Here is a 26292-nt window from a genome sequence, read left to right as displayed (position 1 = left end):
GGGCTGTGCCTTTACAGCTCGTGCCTGGCATAGTCCGGCAATAACAAAACGCACGTTCCACAGAACGCATATCTGCATTACACTGCACTGCTTCTCCATTATTTTCTATGTAAACACGCAAAACGGACCTTGCGCCATTCACATATAATGCGTCTTTGCATCTAAAAACGTCGTAGGCAGTGGTGTCGAGATGTCGAGACGTTTTTTAAATGTTAAACTTCTTTTAACTTGAGTGCTGCGTTTTTAGAAAGCTGTTTCCTGCAAAATAGCTGTTACCTACAGTAGATGATTGCCAAGTGAACTTCTTTTACTTATTATTAAATAAATGTGTTATTTACCTGGTACACTCCTGGAACAGCTCTTTACATGGAGTCTGTTCTAGTTTCTGCCTGCAGTCCCCAACAACATCCTGAGCGATCTCTGGTAGATGAGCTGCTGACTACATGAGGAAGACAGAATGAAAAAGAGGGAGAGTAAACAGGAAGAGGGGTTGATAGTGTGTCATTAAAAAAAAAGAGAAGTGTAAAGTTCAATCATTAATTCAGCAATCCTTACATGGGAGAGTGTGAGAAAAGGTGTGTGCGAGTAAAAATTTGAATAAATATTTACCCCATTATTAAAATATGTGTCTAAAATATTTAAACCGACGTCTCTCCTCTTCTCATCCGCAGCCAACTGATATATTGCCTAAACAAACACACACAAATAATACTGAAATTAATTTGCTGAAAACTACATATGACAATCAGTAAGGGTGCACAAAATATGTGTTCCATTAAAGAGAAGGTGAGAGAACAATTCGATCTTTGACATAGAGATAGATTGTATGTGTATGTCAAAGGCAGTCTGAGAGAGAAATACAAAGATAGAGAGGTTAAAGAGAGGTGCAGACTGAGTATGTGTATAATTGTGAAGAGATTTCATACCACAGAATCCTGGAACTCTATGCACCGTCTTAATTTGGGCTGAGTGTCACAGAACTGCCGGAACAACAGACGTCCGATGGGTTGCTTCTCACAAAGGCTAGTGTAATCCCTCTCTGAGAGCATTAAATAAGCAGAAAGACAGAGAAAGACAGTTAAACCTATCATCTTCACATGATTTTCCTCATCTATAATCTTTAAAGTCAGCATGAAATGGGGAGTTGCGATAGTCTTTTCTTCCCTATTGTGACTTATATCTGAGGGAAACGGCTTCTTGAACAAGAAAAAATTACTTGATTTCGTCCATCAGGAAAACTTTATAGGAGCTTCCATAGGAATTAACTGAAAACGCTCGCTCTGCGCCAGTGGACACGCACTGTGAGTGATTTAACCCTCTGGGGTCTGAAGTGTTTTGGGGGCCCTTGAGATGTTTTGAAATGTAACTCATATGGATCATGTCATCGCAACATCAGACTGACCATGTGACCACTGCCTAAACTGCAGTCTGAAACATCAACCACGGGTGTGTTTTCCCGCACAACGACATAACTCGCTGGCTCTCTACCATAGTACGATGCATCGTTGAAGAAATCAACTAGCTAGTCATGACTGTTTCCAGAAACCATAATGTCGCAAAGTGGTCCTCCTCAGTCACATCCCTATTTACAGTGATATTATTTTTAGTGCAGGCAGTTTACTTATTTTGTTGTAAATTAAAAACCCTGACAATGTATTGTGGTATCCTCCCATATTTCACACTGACATGCAACAGAAGATCATAAAGATCAGTGCTTAAAGAAAATCCCAGGCTTACAACTTGTATTCACGACTTTGTTGAATCGTTCATGTGCACTCAATTCGCATACGATCTTTCCCGACATAACTTGAATGCACCACATAAACAGTAAACACAGAGTAACTGAAGCGCTAAACAAGGGGTTGGGTGTAACAAATCAATCAATCAATGAGTAGCCATGACAACAAAAGAGAACATTTTATAAACCAAGGAAACAAATAGGAAACACAGGCCCTGTTTACACCTGGTATTAAGATGCGTTTTGGCCGATCGGATCACAAGTAGACGAGGGAGAATGATTCCCGTTTACACCTGGCGTTTTAATATGTCTCTATTGTGCACTTTCAACCACTTCTCTGCTGATTTCTTTGAGGGGAGGGTCTATGGGTGGGTAAATATTTGGGCCTCTTCAGCTCTTTCAATCTAATGAACGAAATAAGCTCACGCAATTTACATATGAATGCGACCAGAGACCACGAAAAAACCCACAAAGAGCAGCAGCTTTCATTTCTGCTCTGATAGCCGCAAGACCATGGCAAGACCAGTGCGTGTTACGTACAGTAGGAATGCGTGTTGTATATGTGTATGTTTGGGTCTGTTTTGTGAGTATTTCAGATTCACACTGTTCCACAGTGCAAAGGTCACCAGCTGGAGTGCTATTGAGAGCCACCAGAGGGCACTCCACATCAGACTATTGTCATTCCCTCACAAACTACATTTCCCATAACTCACTGCCCCGACTCATCATCTTTGATTGCATACACCTGTGTCTCATTAACTTGTTTAACTCACCCTATAATAACCTGGTTTTCACATTCATTCTCTGCGAAGTCTTGTTTAGTGTTATACTGCAATTCCAAGCATTCTCCCTGGTTTCATGTCTCTTGGTTTTTGGATTTCTTGCCTGTTCCGTGGATTACTATTTTCCCTGTGTTCCCTGCCTTGTTGTGTTTGTTATTGTTTGGACTGGTTACCCGGTGTTTATGACCTTATGACCGATTGTGGATTACCCTTTCAATAAAACTGCATTTGGATCCACAACCTTTGTGTCTCAGAGCAGTTCGTGACACACAGCCTGTCAGTCTTCACTAAGGAAGTTGACGCCCCGGTTCACATGGCCAATCACATTACGCCGGCCTCTTCAAATACCCGTATCTCCTCCAGCTTTTTGCTCACCTTGTTGTTGCTCGTTTGCTCTTGCTTGTTTGCTGTTTTGTACATTGCTGTTGTAGAGTTCTTTGTATACTGTGCGTTTAATCTTTGATTGAAACGTTCTTCGTTAAATCGTTAATTTAGCCTATTCATTTATTTAATAATTTACTTGATTATTGTCTATCATTTTGCGAGCAATTGTAGATAAAGGAAATTTTTGCACAATATTGGACATATTTACATTTTAAACCATGAAGGCGAGTCAGTGGATCTTACACATGCGCTATAAAATTACTGCGGGGAAATTTAATTGTAACTAATAGCCTATTAATTTAATAATAAAAGTAATAATAATAGGCCTAATTTATTAGGTCAGCTGATGCTGATCATCTTCTGATCATCGTCAATCGCGCATCAGCGCATCGCGTCTATCAGCTGATCATCGTATATCGGCACAACCTGGCACCAGGGTTTTCGCGGGGCCCTCCAACAAGCGGGACCCCCCCGCACGCGGGCCTGCTACGCCTATGGTTCAGACGCATTCTAACACATGAGCATCAACACTACGAAAGCAATCCGGTCAAATGCGCTTTCAACTACCTTTGGAAGTGGTTGGAAGGGACAAGCTCAAAACGCTTTAGACCCCGTTTACGCCTGTATTCAGCATCGTTCACTTATGATCAGATCGACCAAAATGCACCTAAATACCAGGTGTAAACAGGGCCACGGACTCAGTTAAGGAAGAAAACAGAAACCTCATTTGACATATATATTTGAAATTAGATACTATTATTTTATGTTAGATAATAATTTCTCGACATATCTAATAGGTCTCAGATTAAACATGACATTTGTGCCTCTAATTTAGAAATAAAGACACCAGACACAAAACTGTATTCATGGAATGTGCCAGGGAGGATGGAAAATCATGAAAAACATAATTCTGACTGATTGAGATGCAAAGCCCTTAAATAACATTTTTGTAGACCTTAGGGAAAAAATAAAATGTTTTAATACATGATATATGACCCCTTTTATGAAATATTTCCTCTTTAAACACACAAAAAGTGCAAAACTCAGCATACAGCCACAACACTAAATCACAGTGATGCTGAGCAGAGTGCTCAAGCTGAGCCCTTTGCTGCAGGACTCTCTGGAACGTTATAGGCCTGGTGCATTCTGGGCCAAGAGGAAACAGCCAGGACTTCCTCAGTGAGCCAAGGTCTACAGCTGTCTGACGCAAACACATACACACACATCTGCCCACACACCAGCATAAATTTTTAAATGACAGAAACATTCTAAACCATGTAAACCTTTTAATGAGGAATACACTAATAAGTATGCTTTGTTTAGAGAGCCACAAAATAATTATAAATAATTATAAATAAATATTTTAATATGTACTACATTTAAGGTGCAACAAGTAAAAAAAAACATATTGTAAATTATTTATTAATGGACGACAAATACCGCACAATTGCATCTGCAACTAGCTATTTAACTTAATTTAATGGAATCAATTAATTGATTGAACTATTTAAATCAGTGATATAAAAAATGATGACAGAATTTTAATGGCTGATAATGGCCAACATTATAAATCTGATATGCATATTTTTAATATATATATTAAAACTCAAGTTCCTCAAGTTGATGTAGATAAATCTAACATTAAAAAAAAAAGAAAGAAAGAAAGAAATTTGCATTATGCTAAAAAGGGTTTCTAGGTATCAGCCAGATGGGCAGTGCTTAAAAAACATCAAACAACACTAATAATAATTTAGCTTGCATAATTTGATTTTAACCACAAAAAAACCCAACGTGCCCAGAGGGTATCCAGACTGCACCTGGTCCCTGCATGACTAGGAATGTTTATATACAAATACAAACAAATTGGTATTTTAATACCTTGAACCTGTGGCTGTCAATTTAGTGCAATTAATTAAATAAAATAATTTTTATTATATAATAATAAATAATTTTACACACTTGCCACAATAATGTAGGTTAATGTGTTTCAATTGATTAAATTTCTCATCAAATATTTATGTAGTTACTTATGTAGTTTTATTGATTGCCAGCCCTACTTAAAACATATATTATGCCAAAACTCATTTCTGAATGCACTCTTCCATACATCTATCTTACCAATAGTGCGTCTAAGTTCCTCACACAGACTGATATGAGGCAGTTTGAGCATCTCCTTCCATTTCTTGCTCCGCCCATTCCGTTTCCCTCCTCCTCCTATGAGAGATAAAGAGAGAAACAAATAAGATAAACTCAATAACATTGTAATTTGGCTATTTACTATTATTTTTCAGTCTCTATCCATGGTTAAAACACATAAACACAGATTTATTTTGGCACACATTCCACATGAGTGTGAAAAGATTCCACTCTATATATTAATTATTAAATATTATAGAATTTTCATAATATAGCCTATGTAATATTCAATTAATAAGCCCTAGTAATAACCAGTCAAAACATTTGAAACATGAGGATGACATAAGAAATAAGGCATTTTAACAGACTACAGACAGTCAAACAACAATAACAAGTGTTTTACAGAAATCCTTTTTTCAGTCTCCAATCCATTTTCATTCTTCCATACATCTGGTAATCAAAGCTATTATTCCTGAATGCACATTGCCTTAAAGAGATCACGACAGCTGGAAAACGTTGAACCTGTAAGATAATATGAAGTAATCATACCTTGTTTTCATATAATTGTTCTATGCAAAACACTCAAGGAGCGTACAAGAGAGTAATCAAAAGCTTGACGTCTTGAGGCCAAAATGTAGAGAAAGCATTCGTCGTACACAGGAAATACAGTTTTCCTCAAACTGAGGAATGAGAAGAGTTTATCCTCCAGGATTTACTGTAATTTCAGTGACTGCAAATTCCAGCCACATTACAGACAGACTTACAAGTCATGCTCTTGAAAATACACATACAGAGAGAGAGAGAGAGAGAGAGAGAGAGAGAGAGAGAGAGAGAGAGAGAGAGAGAGAGAGAGAGAGAGAGAGAGAGAGAGAGAACTGCTGGCCTCTGAAATTACCCTTGGGGGTAGAAAACATTTAGAGTGATTATTTCGGTTTTTATTATTTGGGTTTCCATCCAAGGATTTTTTTGCGAAAAAAAAAAAGGTTTAGTGAATCAAATGTTTACCGATATAGCAGATGGAAATGGCAATTATCGATAATTTTTTGCAAATGTCGACACAATCTTTAACTTAACTTTAGCGTAAAAATTATGCCAATACTTCAATTATTGCGAAAAACAGTAGCCATTCCTTTCAACAGAAACAACAAGAGAGAGTGTGTGTGTGTGTGTGTGTGTGTGTGTTTGTGTGTGTGTGTGTGTGTGTGTGTGTGTGTGTGTGTGTGTGTGTGTGTGTGTGTGTGTGTGTGTGTGTGTGTGTGTGTGTGTGTGTGTGTGTGTGTGTGAGCAAGTAGGTGCGTGCACGCGTGCGTGAGCATTATTGTAAATACCCTACTTGAGTTTCATGCTGGTGTGTTCAGACTTACGTTTTGTTTGACTACAGTACATTCAGGAAGTGTACATTCTTGGAGCAGATCAAGTAAAAAGGGAGTTCATATATCCGACTGCTTGTATTCATTGACGGAACCTATCTTTGTTCATGGTGTTGCTCCCGTTAAAGCACCGCTTCACTGTTGTTCAAAAAGATGCATTAAATCTATTATATTCATATTATTAAATTACTATTGGTAAGAATAAGACCTGTTACCTCTCAAACATCATTCATCCCAATTTTTGTAATTTTGTTTATTTTTTTACCAATAAGAGTTAATCAGTAAAATAATAGCTAGCCTACAACTGCACACATTTCTGAATATTGCTTGCTGATCAAGTATTGATCTAAAAAGTCTTTATAATGAAGCACAAAAAACATGACACTTTTTAATAAAATAAATATGAAAATATAAATATTATATAAATATATAAAATATAATGCCTTGAAAATCTCTGAAGCTCGTATAAAAATGCTCCGTCTGTCAAACGAAGGAAGCACAAAATTCAATTCTAAAATTCTAAAACAATTCTAAAATTGGTTTAGAGCTTTTTAGATTCAATCCACTTTATTTTCCTAATTTGTTTGAGATAAAATGATATTACATATTAATAAATTAAATTGTATTAATAAAATTATTTTATTAACAAGTGTCTTGTTTGTGATTTTCATTTGTCAAGTAGCACAAAAAACATGACACTTTTTAATAAATGAACATAAAAATATAAATATTATATAAATATATAAAATATAATGCCTTGAAAATCTCTGAAGCTCGTATAAAAATACTCCGTCTGTCAAACGAAGGAAGGCTGTTCGTGTTTCCAATGCTGACAAAAAAAATTAAAATACACAACATGTTAATTCTGTACCTGAATAAATAAAATGAATTTAATAAAATCACGATTTCATGGGCAGAAGCTGGCTACTTGACAAATGAAAATCACAAACATGACACTTGTTAATAAAATAATTTTATTAATACAATTTAATAATATGTAATATACTTTTATCTCAAACAAATTAGGAAAATAAAGTGGGTTGAATCCAAAAAGCTCTAAACCAATTTTAGAATTTTAAGTATAGCAGATGTAGACCATTTAAAAAGTTAAATATAGTCCTACACAAAAAAAATGTTTAGGTTACAGCTGCATATGTCTCTGAGAAAAAAATGAGCAGTGTATGACTGGAAAAACTGGAAGAACTGGAAGAGAGGGCAACTCTCTGAGAAAACAAAGGAAATTAACATTTTAACTCTCTCTTGTGAAGTTAGCTTCACCATTTAAGACGCAAGTCTCACCTCAGAATACATCTCTTTCCCTCTTCCCCCACTCCTTCTCTCTCATGCTGAGATCACCAAAATTCATGGTTTAATGTGAATAATTATTATACAGTATTATACATGTTTGGTATCATTTGAAATGTCTCAGTGCGACTGGTACAAATGTCTCATTCCCAAAGAAGTAAACCGAAAGGTAATAAAGTTCTTAAGAGTTTAGAGATAACTGGCACACAGAGGAGGGTGTGTCTGCCAAGCAAATGGCATTCTGCTCCCAAAAGGTGTAAACTCTGAATGCAAATTCCCATTGTTAGCAAATGTTTCCATGTGAAAGAAGAGCAACAAGAGGCTCAGGGCGATTTGTAACTCAAAATAGCCTGTGCTGCTGAGTGTAAGCAAGACACTCCGCATTATGTATTTTATAATGTTGGTAACAAACAGTTGCTGGTCCCCATTGAAAAAAAAAACTATGAAAGTCAAGGGGACCAGAATTTTTTTGGTTACCGGCATTCTTCAAAATATCTTCTTTTGTGTTAAGTAGTAGAAAGAAATTCATACAGGAACAAGAGGTTGAGTAAATGATATGTAAATGATATGTGTGAACTATCCCTTAAAGTTAAGTAACCACAATTAATTTAGTTATTTTAGAAGTTTCAAGAACCATATGTTCTTCAATAAAACGTCTAGGTTACGTATGGTAACCCTCGTTCCCTGAAGGAGGGAACAGAGGCGTACATAGTGACCGACGAATAGGCATCTCGCTAGAGAGGCCAATCTACTTCGAGTGAAACTAAACGAGCCAATGCACATTGGAATGCAATCATTTGCATCAGCTGTTCAGCCTCGCAGCACGGGTATATAATGAGCAGCAGGTGCGATTGCACTACAGATTTTTGCTGAGGAGCCGAACCGATAAGCTGGCTGCCCCAGCGGGCAGCAGCAGATGTGGCGACGGGACATACGTCTCTGTTCCCTCCTTCAGGGAACGAGGGTTACCATACGTAACCAAGACATTCCCTATCAGTCGGTCACTCTTGGTGTACGTTGTGACTGACGAATAGAAATCCCTACTAACGCGCCACAACTGCTGACCCCATCCAGCACCCTGTGCGAGCCTCTTATATACACAGAGTATATCTGTCACTGTTGATCCATGATAATCCATACAGTGAGATCATTGGATAACACTGGGAAAACGTGCCTTTTCTGTAGGAAGGAGAACGCTGCGGAACCCAGATTTTTCCCCAAAGGAGTTATGTGGAGATATACATATGGACCAACCTGAAGGTTCTACTGCATATGAAATACTGGGTGACTTAGCCCAAGGGAAAGACACAGGCTTCCGTTTAGGAGCAGCCGTGTAAGAAATACACATATGGGATCCCCGCAGCGCCACACATATGGGACCCAGCCTAGACCCGGTTCTCAAGGATTCAACTGATAAAGGCCTGGCACAGGACACTCCACCACGTCCGGGCCGAGGCCCGACTCAACAGGTTTTTCACTCTGGAGCAATAAGTGTGGACAGTAGGGTGCAGCAAGCCGACAGAGCCGGGCCTCTCAGTGCTTCTACCCGTTTAGGGATGAAATTGTTAGGTGTCTACAGATATCTGTTAGCGAGAAGCTACATGCCAGCGCCCAGGAGGATGCAACGCCTCTCGTGGAGTTAGCATGCAACCTGAGCGGGCAGGGCACGTTTTGTACTTGGTAAGCCAAGGCAATGGCATCCACTATCCAGTGGGCCATCCTCTGCTTGAAGACGGGCTTTCCCTTCTGCTGGCCTCCGTAACAGACAAAGAGCTGGTCTGAGGTCCTGAGACTTTGAGTTCTGTCCACATACAAACGCAGAGCGTGGACGGGACAGAACAAAGTAGGAACCGTGGGCACATAGCCAGGCCAGGGTCTCAGTACAACATGGTTGTCAGCCGGCCCGAACTCTAGGCATGATTTGGTGACTGAAAATGCCTGCTGGTCCCCTACCCTCTTGATAGAGGCCAGTGCAACCAGCAGGAAAGTCTTCATAGAGAGAAGCTTTAAGTCTGCTGACTGCAAATGATCAAAGGGAGCATCCTGGAGTGCTCGGAGCACCAGGGAAAGGTCCCAAGAGGGTATAGAGGGGTGTCAAGGAGGGTTCAACCATCTCGCCCCCCAAGAAACCTGACGACCAGGTCGTGCTTTGCCATCTATGTGGTCGTGATAAGCTGAAATAGCGGCAGCATGTACTTTGAGGGTGGACGGAGACAGCCTTCGCTCCAACCCTTGCTCCAAGAAGGAAAGCACGACCACGGACCCTATCGAACATCTTCTTCATATCAAACATATTCCACTCCGAAATAGGGCTGAACTATTATGGAAAATAATCTAATTGCGATTTTTTTAACCACTATTGCGATTGCGATTTAATATGCGATTACTTTAAGTTCTTTACCTTCTGTATTAGTCGACAAAGACAGGCAATAAATCATTGTACAGTAGGGATGGGAATCTTTAGGCAGCTCATGATCCGATCTAATTTTTTTCTTATTAATTAATCTTAATAATACTTAAAATATGTATTTAATTACATGTGTAAATATACACACATTAAATATATAAATAAATATATATATATATATATATATATATATATATATATATATATATATATATATATATATATTAATTAAACCAATTACATGTTAAGAATTTTAAATGGGCTATAAACTAATATAGCTTCAACATATAAAAGTAGTAAATAAAGAGGAACAAAAAAAAACATTACAAGCAATAAACAAAGAGTGCTTTCAGTATTTAAAAGTAGGCTGTCTGCACGTTTTCCATTCAAGAGCTGGAGTGATTTTCCCCCTATACGATAAATTGCATTCAGACTAATGCACATATCTCTTTTGAAATTGTAAATGTAGTTTGTCCTATTGGTTTAAGATATAACTGAACGTGTTTACATTAATTTCGCGTCAAAAGCATTTTGAGATGCAAGTACATTTACCCAATGAGTCGCTCACAGCCGCATGCACGAGCACTCTTCACAAAGCGCGCGTAAGTATTTTAAAATGAAAGCAGCTTTCTCAGTGATTTTCATAATTTTAATATATAAGCCAACTGCATTCCAAAAGACATAATGCCTTTGTGGAGCATTTGTAAGGAAAATTCCGGCGGCCAAGACCGCGCACTGCAAGAGAAACATCAAAGCGGCAAAACCTGTGCAATGAAGCCCGCGTTTGTCCTTGTAATTCGCTTAAACCCCGAACTTTATGTGTGTGTGTGTGTGAGAGAGAGAGAGAGAGAGCGAGAGAGAGAGAGAAATTAGAAGCAAGCAGAATACGGTTGTTTCTAAAGCACGCGCAGCGTCATCACGCTTGTGTGTTTAAAAACTAAGCTCAGATTCGATTCTGAAATTCTCTGAATCAATCCAGAATTGTTGGAGAGAGAATAAATAACACAATATCACATACATAAAAAATAAACTGTTCTTTCCTGTATGCCAGACCTATGCGTAGCGTGCCAAGTTGATGCTTGATTTGCAGACTGCTTTTCTCTCGCGTGTCACATGACCAGTGTAATCGCAGCTTTTGCGGTTACAAAATCGCATTTCATCATATCGCGATATTATCACAAATGCAATTAATCGTTCAGCCCTACTCCGAAAAATGTCTGGAAAACAGTCTTGATGAACCACGAACGCCGTGCTACGTGCTGGTCGATAGTCACAGTTCAGCTCAAGTAACACGGCGTTCGTGTTTCGACTGGTCGAGACTGTTTTCCAAAGATGGCTCCTGCCTGTAAACGCGAAGTGTACTGTCTTTATAAAGTATCTTCTTATTAAACTGTCTGTACACTTACAAAGTTCTCAGTGCTTCGGTTTGCAAGTAGGGACCCTCATTTATGCTACCGTGTTAGTGTGGGGCTATTTTGAGCATTATTAGTAGTATTAACTAGTGATTTTTATTTTTACTTATTCTATGCCCCATACACAAGCGTTATAAGCTAATCTGTGGATAAACTAAAACAAACGTTAAAACTGGGTACATTCGATTAACATGAAAACTAAGTACCCATGTGTTATTTAGCCCTAGGTTCATTTTTGGCCGGAATTGTCCTTTAATTTCAAGTTTAACCGCCATAGACTGAAAGTTTATAATTTGCACGTGTTTTGTCTTGCTAGATTACTCATTCAGCAGATTTTAAACCATTCCAGTGCTAGAAAAAGCAGAAGAGAATTTAATTCTGTACTCGCACGCTGTTATATGTACGCACAGCCGCACACAGCCAAAGCACATGCACGAAGAGAGAGGCGCGTTTAAGATAGCATGCGCACTCCAAATTGATTCCTCTTTCGCTTCTCCTTGCACATGGATGGACAAATACACACAAAATTAGGTAAAAATACCAGACTCGGCCAGTATTCTTGTAAACACAGTCAGTTATGTCTTAAAGTGACGGCAGCCTATAAATACCTGCTGTTGTCTATATGTCATTAATGTTAATCAAACTACAAAACACAGCTTTAACAAAGATGAATCTATATTAAATTTATACGGTGAACATAGTGTTATTTTACATTTAATTATTACATTTTTGTACCTGAAATTAATACTTTATTTTAGGGATGCACGATATATCGACCACATATCGATATCGGCCGATAAATGGTCTTTTTTGATGATATCGTTATCGATCCGATAAGAAAATTGGGCCGATATATCAAAGCCGATAGATAATAGATTATTTACTTCAGTTGAGAGATGCCGCTGTTCGCCATGATGGTTCTGAATGATTGGATTCACTTCGAAAAGGAAGATACAGTTCCGTGCAACATGTGCAGCATAAATCTGTCACATAGGCTTCATAGCATTATAATAAAAACACGCCTGTAAAAGAATGTTGTGAATTCTTGTTCGCCAGTGTTTCAGCGCGACGAGCGCGCTGTGGTGGAAAGAGCGCATCTATGGAGTTAAGCCTTCATGACAAGCACAGTCGAGTTCTCTTGAGCATTCGCAGCATTCTGTGCCATTGTAAGTTGTAATATGTTTACTTTGTGTATATATATATCTGATTAATCTAATATAGGATGCGTTTGGTTGAGTTAATGAACGAAGCAGTAGCGCTTCATTGTAGGCTACCGGTGATCATCTTTATAGCCTATTTAGCGTGCGCGCAGCTCAAACAGCAATGCACATTTATAACTATAATTGGGACTGTCATATACATGCCATTATAATGAGAACACTATTGTAATAAAACGTTGTGAATTCTCTGGGTTTAGTTGCCGTTTCAGCGCGTTGTTGTGGGAATAGCGCGTCCAGAACAGGGATTAGCCTACAACAACATTATGACCAGCACAAGTTCGATTAGGCATTCACGTCATTTTTTGCAGATAAGTCGTAATATAAAGTTGATGTAAAATAAATATCTGATTAATCTCACATATGATGCGTTTCGTGGATTTAAACAACCTGCTAGAAAAGTTCTTCAGTTTCCCGGTGCTCGTTCTCTTCAGCATCAGATTAAACAACAATGCAAAACATTAAAAGCTATGATTGGGACTGTCATATAATTATAATTGTATTCACTATTGTAATAAATTTGTAAATTCTTTGGGTTTGCATTCTTCAGCAACCGTTGAGTTGATAAACCTTCTAGCAAAGCGATTCGGTTTAACGTTCGTTCTCTTCAGCTTCAGCGCGCGCAGCTCACACAGCAATGTCATTTGAAACAGTAACTAAGCTATTAAAGATGTTTAATATCACTGTAATATTAAAAATGTCTATTTTTTTCAAAAACATTGTGTTATAATTAATAACTACCATTATTTTGTTCTCGTATTATTTTCATCAATGATATGGTTTGATAAAAATTATTTCCTTATTGTCCGTGCAGAGGCGATTCCATTTTATTGATCCATTTTGTTTCTTTATATGCAGCCCAATGTTATCCAATGACTTGTTTGCATTATTTAGGTATTTTATTTTTTGTTAGGCAATAGATTTTTTGATAACACTTTACAATAAGGTCTCATTTGTTAATGCATTAACTAACAGAGAGCAATAGCCTTTGTTATAGTAGTTAATAAAATATGTGTGTTCATGTTAGTTCACAGTGCATTGACTAATGTTAACAGGTACAACTTTCTTAAAAATGTCTTATAAAATTTTTGGTTCATGCTAACTAATGCTAACAAAATTAAACCTTATTATAAAGTGTTACCATTTTTTTAATAAAGAAAGTTGCCCATAGGAGTGTAAAATTAATTTTAAAAGTTAAGGAATCTTACACTGGTTCAAACTAGGCTATACTGTATTGTATATGTTTGATTTATGTTAAAAGTGTTTGAGACAAGGCTTTTAATGGTGAGCCTTTTGTTTATGTATACAGGCAATCAAAGTATATAAAAATTTTAATTTAGATTTATCGGCCAATATATCGGTTATCGGCTTTCAAATGTAAAGAATTATCGGTTATCGGTATCGGCCAAAATGTTCATATCGGTGCATCCCTACTTTATTTGTAACTTTGTTATATTGTTTATCTATGCTTGTGAATTGTGTATTTGTTTTGTTTTTACTGACTGGTCACTTGCCTTTAATAAGGGCTGTAAAATGAACTTTTTTGCACTAGTACTGGTGCTACAAAGGTTAAAAAAGTTTTGTAGCACAGGCCAAACAGTTGTAGCACAAGTATAAAACGTCTGTTATCATCCCTGAAAACAAACACAAGTAATGGAGTTCATCACTTAAAGAGGCATGTGAAATTAGAAATTATGTTACAATTAGTTACTTAGGAATTGTGAGAAATGGAGTAGGAGAAAATGGCTCAATGCAGCCAGGACACGAGTTTTAATCACACAATAGACTACAACTACCAAGTATAATAGCAGTGCGCCATCAATCTCACACGCAAACAAGCACAATCACTTCACACTATTGAGCGGCTGTGTTATGAACATGCAAAACTGTATCGCTGTGGTAAATTTATTCACCGCACAGACCATTTCGTGTGAGATATATGTCGCACTGTACAGCCCTGCTTTACTGTAATAATGTCTGGACTTTATTAGTTAGGCTAGAAGTTTTTGATGTGGTATCGGAGAACTTAAAGTGTGCTTTAAGTAATAAATGGATAGTAAAGTTACCACCCCACCCCTAAAATGTGAAAAATTATCTGTACCTCAAAAAAACGCAATATGATCCTAACCGTGAGTTTTGTGATCTGTTTAACCACTAACTTCAAATAAAAATATATAGTTGTTAATGCATTGTGATTATTAAAATAAAATCATGTATATATTTAATATAAACAACAGTCTCTCCTAAACATAATTAAGATCTATCATGTTAATTCACACAGTACAGATGCACATAGTCCACATGTGAATTCTTGCATTTGATTATACATTGACAACATATCACTCACTCAATACTAATGCAATAACATGCGCACGCACACACACACACACACACACACACACACACACACACACACACACACACACACACACACACACACACACACACACACACACACAAACACACACACACACAAACACACACACGCACACACACACACACACAGCCACTGAGCTGTTTGACCGGTCAGACCCTCACAGATAATACACATCTGTTCAATCTACTCTAAAATCTACAAGGACAGATATGAGCAACTGCTGAAGTGAGACAAAGAAAGAGACAATAAACACCCTGGTCAAGACTTCATGCCACAAGTCAAATGTCTGTGTAAGACTGGTAGTAGTTTTTGGAGCAGCTAATATAAAGCTAGACAAGGCAAGCATATTTTCTGTATTTACATAAAGGCACAACAAGATAAACAGGAAGACGAACAAGATGACTGGCTGAAAACAAGAAAAACACTCTTTCACTCTGAATAAATTTGCCTACAGAGAAAGTTAAGTCCAACAAATACTTTTTCCTCATTATTCGACACAAACACACCTTAAAAGAAACACAATGTTTATGCTGTCTCAGCATTCCTCAAAATGTATTTGGGAAGTTGACATGAAATACATTCGGAAAGTTGGCATGTCCTACTGTACTCCATCTAAAACTATTTAAAACAGAATTGTGCTTTTAATAAAAATTCAGCATTTATGAGCTGATATTAATTGTGGGATTACAGCAACGAGTTGTTTAAAAACAGTTGAAAATCTTAAGAGTAAAAATGTCCAGATACATGACCTACCCTTTCCTTTGTACATTCGTATGAATTATTAACCTAAAATCTATAAATTTTAACCAATAATCTAAATTGAAACAATCTCAGCAAATGCTAAATACCTAAATCAATTCATGAAACCACTCCATTTGTAAGCTTTATTAATGTAATAAGCTTAGATGACCTCAGAAATGCAGTTACCTTAAGAATAGCTTTATCTTGGACAAAAAAATACTGAGCCCTATCTAAGAAAACTGTGCACGACCTGTTACTTGCTCTACAAAACAAGTAGTGAAGAACATCTAATCAACTAACACACTAAAAGAAAAGAGAAGGCTACTGACGCAACTGTGAACAAAAAAAGGCCTTATAAAGAAACTGTGGTTCTCAATCTTTTTAACTCCAAGACCACCATGCATTGTCCAGACCATATAAAGCCCCCATTCTAATGTAGGCTAAGATAGTCCCTTAGGTACTTCTGCTGTATTGATGACAATACTGTTTGTTCCATCCTTTTATTAACAGAAACTATGAGTGTCAGTTAATTTAAATAATTAATTCCAATTAACACTGTGATTCCAGAACTTTCAGAACTTTCTGTTCAGAACTGTATGTTCGGCAGAAATAACAACAACAGCTATTCTTAGGACAAATTAAAACGATACATAATGATGTCAGTTTATATGTTGATTTTAGTATTTAGCATAAAGTCTTTTAGCATTTTAAGTGAATAAGTAAGTATGTTTTTAGTCTTGAAGTCCCCTTAGAAGTTTGCTGAGGCCCCCTAATTCCCTGTGGAGTATTTCATAGCTTGTCAAAATAAATAACAGAAATATTGAGTAGATTATCTTAAAGATGGCGTAAAATGAAAATTACAAATGCACGTCATAGATCTTACTAGGAATGATTCATCCATGTTTCATGTAGGGCTGTAACTAACTATTATTTTTGATGATTTTTTTTTTACGATTAGTCGATTAATCTATTGATTATTATTATTATTATCTAATTGTTTTCTGATCAGTCGATTAATCATTTAGGTACCAGGTAATAATTACTTACCAATAAATAATAACCACAGCTTCTGCCATAAATCTTTCAATGTTTTATTCAAACATTTTCTCATAAAATAATTTATTTTTTTAACTACCAACATAAAAAATAACTAAATGCCAAGAATGAATAGGCATCTATCAGTAATACAAATGTCTATGATGGCTGCATTCATAGTCACTGTTTAGGATTGACAGCAAGGTGTGAGTCTTGAAATGTTTCGTTCATATCTGTATTAACAAAGACCAGAAGTCACAACGCCATGCAGCGACGGTATCAAAAATGGCTATGTCCATAACACCAGGAAGTTTTATCACAAATGACAGAGTGTTATTAAATAAACGAGTCCAATGAAGGCGTGCGTTCATCCATCAGATATTTTAAAAAATCTATATATTTTAAGTAGACTAAACCTGTCATGATTATACAGTTCTGTGTGGCTCTCATCTTATCTGTTCATTCAGTGCAGGTTTGTCGAGAATGCTGTTGTGAGTCCTGAAAATGTGCAGGTGTCAGTTTGGTTATAGAATGCGCTTGTCGAAAGGCTACATCATATTAAGCGGAGCTGCCATACTAGCCATTAGCATCTGCTCCTGAGTTTTGTTTTGCGTGAAACATAACAGGGGATTAGGGATTAATGTGAACAGTGTGGCACATCGACACATTACCCTCAAATCTACGTAATTTTGTAATCGACGTAATCGATTACGTCGATGCCGATGCGTCGTTCAAATTTTTTACTCAACATACAATCAACAAGCAATGCATAGAACCAAGTCCCCACATTTTTTTTTTTCTTCGATAATGTTACATTCGGATGACAGTCGCAATACGGAAGTCACAATATGGTTTCATTAAAACTTTAAACCTTTCACTAAGAAAAATAGTCCGAAAACAATTGTCCTACTAGCAGGACAAAGGCTGCAACACTACTAAAATATATTATTAGTAACTTATTTAAAGGCATAGTTAGCTAAGATGTACTCAGTGCTTTCTATTTTAATTTCTACCCAAATTGTTGTCTTCCAACTGATGATTTTGGTTTCTTGAGGGCACCTGAGCCACTTCTAATAGCCATCTATTAAAAGTTGTATGCCATATAAAGTTGCGATGAATTGGAGGTAATGAGAGATCTTTTCTTCCATACTGTGACATGCATTTGAGTGTTATCGATTATTGAAAAAGAAAACAATTTAAGGAGGGGAATTAGTTCTATGCATCGGATGTTGATTGGATTTTGAGATGTGGGTATTGCCCTCAAAAGCAGAGGCAGATGAACATGAGCTTGCATGTGTTTGAAGTCACCATGAAACCATGAAGTTTGCAATTCTTGTTTTTTAATGGAATAATGTATATATAATAAATGATTTATTCGTGCACATAATATTTTTTATTTCACGTTCCCTCGTAATCTTTAATTTAAAATAACTTCCCCTCCCTCTTGCAGCAACATCTCTTCACTGATGACGTGTTTACTGGCGTGAGGGCGGGACAACCTGTCAATCACATGACATCATAGCAATAGCAAACCAGAACCATCCAATCAATTCCTGACAGACAAAATCAAGTCCCGTCATACATTTTTTCTTGTTCGAGAAGTCGTCACCCAGACATTAATTGTTCACAATAACATCTATAACATGCATTTGAAAAAATATTAATTTCGTGCCGACTTTAAAATTAATACTGTCATCCGAGGTTATTACAGTAAGCGTTTGTAATAAAAGTTTTGATTCACAAACTTGCATTGACATGAAGAGCGAGTACATGGAGTTATACCCAAGACATAAGGCTGGTAAATTGCCATTGGCAATGGTGAAGTATCGGCTGCATCCGAAATCACATACTTCCCTACTATATGTAGTAGGCGAAACACAGTATGCGACAAAATCAGGACGTCCGAATTCACAGTATTCATAAAAAGAGAAGAAAAAAAAAGTTCCCAAAAGACCTACTATTTCTGACAAGATTGCATATGATGGACACTTTAATATCCCACGAGGCCACGGGAGAGGATTTGTAAATGATGATGGTATGTCACATGATAATGTCAATATGGCAAATATAGTATGCCTAGATTATATTCCTACTACACACATATAGAACATACTTTTTTAGAGGTTGCGAAGTAATTACTTATTCAAATTAAGTACCTACTCAAGAGAGTATGCAATTTCGTAAGCAGCCACTCCGTTTGCCAGTTATTATACAAAAAAAAAAGACATTTGACCGCTCAATTATGCGCTTGACCAATCAGAATCGAGTCTTCCAATAATACCCAATTTATCACAGATAAGACCAGGTCCAGCTAGGAGCAATCCGACCTCACTCATATCACAGTGTACTCCTTTGTGCGCAGATAGAGGGGCAACCTTGCGGCCTACAGCTGCAGTTCAACCTCCCTCTCAGGTGAAGAGACGGGGATGGGTGTACACTGCGGTCTCTGCGTTATGAATCCAGGGGAAAATACATAGTAACCTCCATTAGGGGTCTGACAGAGGAGACTGTGCATATGACGTGCGTAACTTACTAGCATAATAAATGAGATGCTATTTAACAGAGAGCACTCGTTCAAGAATGTAGGCTATACAGATGTGGCGATCTGTAGTCAGATCCAGTAAGACGCTGGATTCAGTCCCGTCCATGATGAAGTTAATACGGGATTCGTTTATCGATAATTGATTGCGCCATTGCCTGTCTCTTACCTTCCCTCGCCTTCAGCAGCACGGTGTTGGCCACGATATTCTCAATCTCCATTGTCAGAAAAAAGATCCCGTGCAGTCCCGATACATTTCACTTAGGAGAAAAAAGACGAGGACGGTCGCGCTGTTGGTGGTGGTGATGATGAGGATGATGTTCGGTGGTGAGGATGGTTATGATCGGCGTGAATTTGGCGTTGGCACATTGCAGGTTAATTGTATTTCTCCATATCTCGCTGTTGAACCCCCCACCTTTCCGCTCGCCGTGGACATGTAACGTTACTCTCTCTCCCCCTTGTTAGCATTCAGTGCTCAGCAGTCCTTCCTGTCTCGAGCGAGCTCTCGCTTACACCGTCAGCTCTGGAGGAGGAGGGATCATCTTACAACCAGAATGTAACCAACACAGTCTCGCTCTCTATCTGATTGTCATCATTTACAATATTTGCGAACCCTAGAGCCTACAATACTCAAAGTATTGTAAATATGTTATAAAACATCACGTTTCTCACACACAGCTCAGATTTATCGTCCACTACATTTACCCAGCAAAGACAACAAGGCAGATTATTGTGAAAAAATTCATCATCTCAGTACAGAAACTTCCAGATAAGTAGGCTGCAGATTTTTATTTATTTAACTATTTGTTGGGAAACTGGGCAACTATGGATTTTTACTGATGTTAGCATATTGAAGATTTCTATTGAACAATTCTATTACGATTTCCATTACATTAAACACATTAACTAACAGACTTTACACTAATGTATGTAGCCTACATGAAAGAATCTAATATAATTAGTTAATATCTTTATATATTTTTTAATTTAATGTTACGTATACTGTGGTATATTTTTGGTGAAAGGTGAAAAACAAACAAACAATGAATTCACATCATTGGTTCTTCAAGAAAGTGGACGAGGTCCACTAGGGGGCCTCAGCAAACGATGTACAACATGTTAAACTAATTTTAATTTGTCCTGTAAACTTTTTTTTTTTTTAAAGAACATACGGTTAAAACTTGCGGAATCAAAAAATTAATCATGGTTAATTGACACTCCTAAAAAGTTTCTACACAAGCAGCATTATCATCATTACAGCAAAAGTTCTAAAGGAAATAATCAGTGTTGTGTTTGGTGTTATGTATTACTAAGTAATGAATTAATTACTTTGCCCTTTGAAAAACGTATTGGTTACTAACGTAACCTTGGTCCCCTGAGAATATGGAACGAGTGTTGCGTCTAGTTAGACTCTATGGGAAAACTCCTTTTCTCGAGAATATTATGCACAGCGAGCATAGAACAGAGCGTCTTGCTTTCCATTGGCTGTGCTGCAGCAACTGCACATCCTATGGCGAGGCGGCTGAGACGCACAAACCAATTAGGGAGCTTCGCAGCCGAGCGCGTCAGAGCCCGCCAGAAGGGGTGTGGCTTATGACTATATAAGCTTGGCCAGCGCCATGGAATCAGGTTAAATCCACTGAAGTGAAACACCCGCCAGATGTGGTAGCACGGCAGGTTACGCAAAACTCGTTCCCTATTCTCACCCAGGTTACGTTAGTAAATGATACATTCCCTTTTGAGAACGGTCACTTTGTGTTGCGTATAAAAATGCCGTGCTATCACCATAACTTCACCCTATATTTTTGCTCTGAGCATATGCACAAGGCATATCCAATAGCATAGGATAGAAGCTAAGAACTTCCCTGGGCCAGAGAACCCCTGGGCCCTTATGATGGAGTATACTTTATTGTAAGCTCAACCCTGCAGGTTACGGGGAGACTGGAACCCCCCTACATAGGGAAATGCTTCCAGAGGAGGCCTTGCTTTGGTTGAATGGGCTCTCACGCCTATGGGGCACTGAAGGCCAATAGAGGCGTAAGCTAAGGAGATAATGAGATTGTGAGATCTTCTATCCATCTCGATAACCTCTGCTTTGTGACTGGCAGACCCTTGGTGCGGCCACCAAAACATACAAAGAGCTGCTCCGAACTGTCTAAAAGCTGCAGAGCACTACACATAGACTCCGAGAGCCCTGACTGGGCAGAGCAGACCCGAGTCTTTGTCTTCTCCCGACGAGAGAAGAGCAGATAGGGAAATAACCTGGGCTCTGAATGGGGTTGAGAGCACCTTAGGCACATAACCTGTGAAGCACACCGGTCTCGCTTCTCTCACGGAGGAGCTGAAGCAAAAAGGAGGAGCGACGGCGTTGATGATCGAGAGAGGAAAAGGCCTGTGTTTTAGTTGTGTTTTGGTTTTTGTATTTTGTATTTTAGTTTTGTGTTTATTTTCGGTAGCCAGCAGTCGTCCGCGAGGGGCTGCTGGCGGTATTTTGGTGCTGTTTCCAGCAGTTCCACCAGCTCTGGGAACCAGGTCCTGGATGGCCAGAGTCAGACTATGAGGAGGACTGGGCACTTGCCCTCCCTGATCATCTCGATGACTTGTGGGAACATCGAGACTGGAGGGAATGCATAGAGGGGGAGGTTGGGGCAAGTGTGGGCCAACGCGTCCCTGTTCTTTGAAAAGAATATTGGGCAGAGAGCGTTGCCTTCTGAGACGAAGAGGTCGACCTCTGCCCTGCCGAAGGTGCTCCAAATCATTTGAGCCGCCTGTGGGTGGAGAGACCATTCCCCTGGGTTGATGTTGTCCCTAGACAACATATTTGCACCCTGGTTTTGGATGCCCGGCACATGTGCCGCTCTCAGCGAGCGCAGGTTGGCATGGGCCCAATGGAGGAGGAGTCTGGCCATTCTGTCCAGGTTGGCTGACCTGAGGCCACCCTGGCGGTTTATGTAGGACACCACCGACATGTTGTCTGTGCGGACCAGGATGTGGTGTCCACTCAGTTCTGGGAGGAAGAACCTCAGAGCCAAGCAAACTGCTCTCATTTCGAGGCAGTTGATTTGCAGGTGCTTCTCCGGGCTCGACCAGAGGCCGGAGATTGGTCTATTCTTGCACAGGGCACCCCAACCCAGGTTGGAGGCATCTGTCAAGACCACTTTCCTCCTTAAAACCACTTCCATGTCCACCCCTGACTGTTACCAGTCGTGGCGTTTCAACGGAGCTAGAGCTCTAACACATTTGTGGTCCATTTCGATACGCAGATGGCAGGAGCACCACGCTCGTGCCGGCACTTGGCGCTTCAGCCAGAGCTGCAAAGGTTGCATGTGCAGTTGGAGTACTGACGATGCTGAGGCCATCAGACCCAGGACCCTATAAAATGTCCTCAGCGGCCTGTGTGACCCCACTTTGAACGAACCCACAAGCCATTGTATAGCGAGGGAGGACTTTGGCGAGAGGCGTGCCTTTATCAGCATAGAGTCCAAAACTATCCCTAGAAAAGCAATGCGCTGGTTTCGTGAATTTGACCTTAAGCCCCAGTCATTCCAAATGGCTGAGGATAAATGCTCTGTGTGTTAACAACTCGCCCTCCGATTGCGCTAGAGCAAGCCAATCATTGAGGTAGTTCAGAACGTGCATTGAACAGAACAGGAGAAGCGCGGCATCCATGCATTTCGTGAAGACACGAGTTGCTAGCGATAGACCCCGAATGGTAGGACCGTATACTGATAAGTCTGCCCCTCAAAGGCGAATCTCAAGAATGGCCTGTGCTGGGGGGCTATTTGGATATGAAAGTAAGCATCTTTCAGGTCCAATGAGAGAAACCAATCCCCTGGGCGAATCTGCGCGAGAATTTGTTTGGTTGTAAGCATCCTGACTGGTCACCTGATGAGGGCCCTGTTCAGGTGTCTGAGATCCAAAATCAGAGTATTTACGAGAAAGTAGCGGCTGAAAAAGCCAGACTCGCTTAGGGGCGGGGAGACTGTCTCGACGGCTCCTTTCATTGACACTTCGGTGCGAAGGATGTGTGCTACACTGCCTTTCACCGCAACGGCCCCTTGGTTTTTATGAGAGCGTTTACTGCTGTAGTGGAGACAGTGTCTGTTAACAGTGGCGCGTGCTTTGTAACGGGCCTGGTGACTGATGATTAAACATTTCCGACCGCCTGAACTGTGTAGGGGGCTGTTATGAAATGTTGCTACGGCGTTCGTCTGTAGTGGAGTGCGAATCTTAATGGGGGGATAGACAGAAAAGTGCTCTTTTTGTGCTTTAAATACAGGTCGCTGTAAAAACAGGGGTGCGTGCTTGATGACGGGCCCATTTACTGTAGTAAGAGCATCTACAGTCACCTGAAGTGTGAGATGTGCATGAGCTCTCTTTAAGGCCGGTCCGGCCGCAGCGGAACTCAAACCCTCTCTTTTCCCCCGCGTCCCTGGACTAGGAGGGAGCCCGAGGCAAAGGGTCCAATGCAATTTTGGCTAGCCATCCCCCTGCCGATAGCCTGGGCGGTTGACTTAGTGGCTCGCAGGGCTAAATCCATAGCGCTGCGAAGATCCCCAAACGTCTCTGGATCCGGTCCAGCCTCTTCCATAGCACTTGAGGAGTCTGGCCTGATACACTTGTAGAACGCCCATGGTTTTCAGGGCAGATGCAGCTTAGCCAGCGGCGGCGTATGCGCGACCAGCGAGAGCTGACGTAATGCGGCACGGCTTGGATGGGTAGACCGCTTTGGTTCTCCATCCGCTAGAGGTGGCCGGGCATAGATGCGCCTGCCGGTCGTCTAACTCTGCTTAGCTGGCAGGTCGCTCGTTCCGCTGCAAGGTGCACTTCGACGGCGAGATCTCTAGAGAGGTCAGCGACGTGAAGTTTCGCTGAAGGAGATTAAATCTGATTCAATGGCGAGCCGGCTAGGCTTACATAGTCATAAGCCACGCCCCTTCTGGCAGGCTCTGACACGCTCTGGCGCAAAGCGCCCTGATTGGTTTGCCGCCTCACCATATAGTTGCTGCAGCACAGCCAATGGCAAGCTATACTCTCTGCTCTATACTAGGGGTGCAACGGATCAAAAAACTCACGGTTCGGATCGTTTCTCGGATCAGAGTAACGGATCGGATCATTTTTCGGATCAGCAAAAAAAAAAAAAAAAAAAATGGCCTCATGTCTGCACCTATAAACACACCGATAGTTAGGCCTGTCACGATTACAAATTTTGCTGGACGGTAAATTGTCCAAGAAATTATTGCGATAAACGATAATATTGATAATAAACGATAATATTGTCGTTCTGAGACCATTTTCATCTAAAATAATGATAATGGCATAATAATGCAGGTATAGCTTTTCAAAGATCAATAAACTTTTATTTCTAAAGACTATTTAACACTGAAAACATTTTAAATATCCGCAATAAATGAACAAAACAACCAAAAACAATAAAAGCAAGGGACTCTCATTCTCTGTTAACAAAAAATGTATGTCTTGTCTTACCAATGTGTGACTTACGTTCACACTGAGAATCATATGCATCATGTACTGTGTGAGCATGCGTCTCATATGAGTATGTGCGCTAGTTTGTGTGTGTGCTCGCGTCTCATATGAGTATGTGCGCGGAGAGTTTGTGAGTGTGTGCGCTCGCGTCTCATTGAGTTTGTGCGCGAGTTTCTGTGTGTGTGTGTGCTCGCGTCTCATATGAGTATGTGCGTGGAGAGTTTGTGTGTGCGCGCGCGCGTCTCATATGAGTATGTGCGCGAGTTTGTGTGTGTGCGTGCGTCTCTCATATGATTATGTGCGAGGAGAGTTTGTGTGCGCGCATCTCGCGTGTGTAGAGTTTGCGTGTATGTGCGTGAGCGACTTTAGGTGTGTCTTTGTGCATTTCATATGTTGTTTGAGCATTCAGCAGTATACATGTATGTTTGACTACTTAGTATGTGTATGCAAGTGTTTCATATATGTGTGCGTGAATGAAGTTTGATTTAAGCCCTAGATGGCACCTTATATGAGGGAGAGAGAGAGCGCTCGCGAGAGAGAGAGAGAGAGAGAGAGGGACGAGCGAGGGGTAGTGCTGCGCGAATGCCGTTTGTGATGGCTTTAGCCCAGTCTGATTGTGCAACAAGGGGCTGCTTAAATGCTGCAGTGATAAGCGGTTGTTGAGCAGCCTTAGTTTTCACTCCTGTCAGTGAAACATCGGGGTGATGTCGCTTCAAATGCGTGGCCATGCTGCCACAGTGCCTACACATTGTCACGGTTTTATCCACTAACCTCTTTCCTTCATCATTATATTTGACAGGGAAGCCAAAATGCTCCCATACAGGGGATTTAAATGACGCGGGGCGTTCAAGCTCCTCCGTTCCTCCGCTCGCCATGACCACGCTGTGTGTGGACTGAACATGCGCACAACTTTTTTTTTTTTTCATAAATCAATCCGCGGATCACGTGTGTGCCGAACCGAAGATATTGATCCGAACGGATCACGGATCAATGATGATCCGTTGCCCCACTACTCTATACTCGCTGTGCAGCTGCACTGCGTTTTAAAATAAAGGCTTCAATATTCTCGAGAAAAGGAGCCTATAGCGTCTAGCTAGACGCAACAAAAAGTGACCGTTCTTGAAAGGGAACTAAGGTAAGAGATTAGTCTTAATTTTTCTGGAATTTAATTACAGTTACTGCTGATGTAATTGCATTAAATACTGTATAGACTATTGAACAATTATAAAACAATATTAACCTTCTCCCTTTAAATACTTTGGTCATTTCAACAATAATTTATGCTTTTTATAATGTTTATTAAATGGGCTTTTGAAAGTAATTATTAATAAGTAATTCAATACTGTTCAGAGAGAGTAATCT

General features: G+C 39.7%; 1 protein-coding gene across 2 annotated transcripts in view; it reads right to left on the bottom strand.

The window, feature by feature from the left end:
- The window catches only part of grk4 (G protein-coupled receptor kinase 4), a 47694-nt gene extending 27726 nt beyond the window's left edge, over positions 1-19968 (bottom strand). The window contains exons 1-5 of one of the 2 annotated variants that reach the window (XM_077205177.1): positions 19613-19968; positions 5023-5118; positions 927-1039; positions 610-687; positions 339-439 (exon numbers count right to left, since the gene is read on the bottom strand). In XM_077205177.1, coding sequence (XP_077061292.1) covers positions 339-439; positions 610-687; positions 927-1039; positions 5023-5118; positions 19613-19664 — 440 coding nt within the window. In that variant the 5' untranslated portion in view covers positions 19665-19968. The remainder of the gene's footprint in view (positions 1-338; positions 440-609; positions 688-926; positions 1040-5022; positions 5119-19612) is intronic. The other variant, XM_077205176.1, reaches the window with a different exon arrangement.
- Positions 19969-26292: the final 6324 nt, after the last annotated feature.

The sequence above is a fragment of the Siphateles boraxobius genome, unplaced genomic scaffold (assembly GCF_051911475.1).
Source record: "Siphateles boraxobius isolate OS27281-9 unplaced genomic scaffold, OSU_SipBor_1 53, whole genome shotgun sequence".
NCBI lineage: Eukaryota > Metazoa > Chordata > Actinopteri > Cypriniformes > Leuciscidae > Siphateles > Siphateles boraxobius.
Note: the sequence above shows the minus strand (reverse complement) of the source record. Positions and strands in the feature narration are given on the sequence as shown.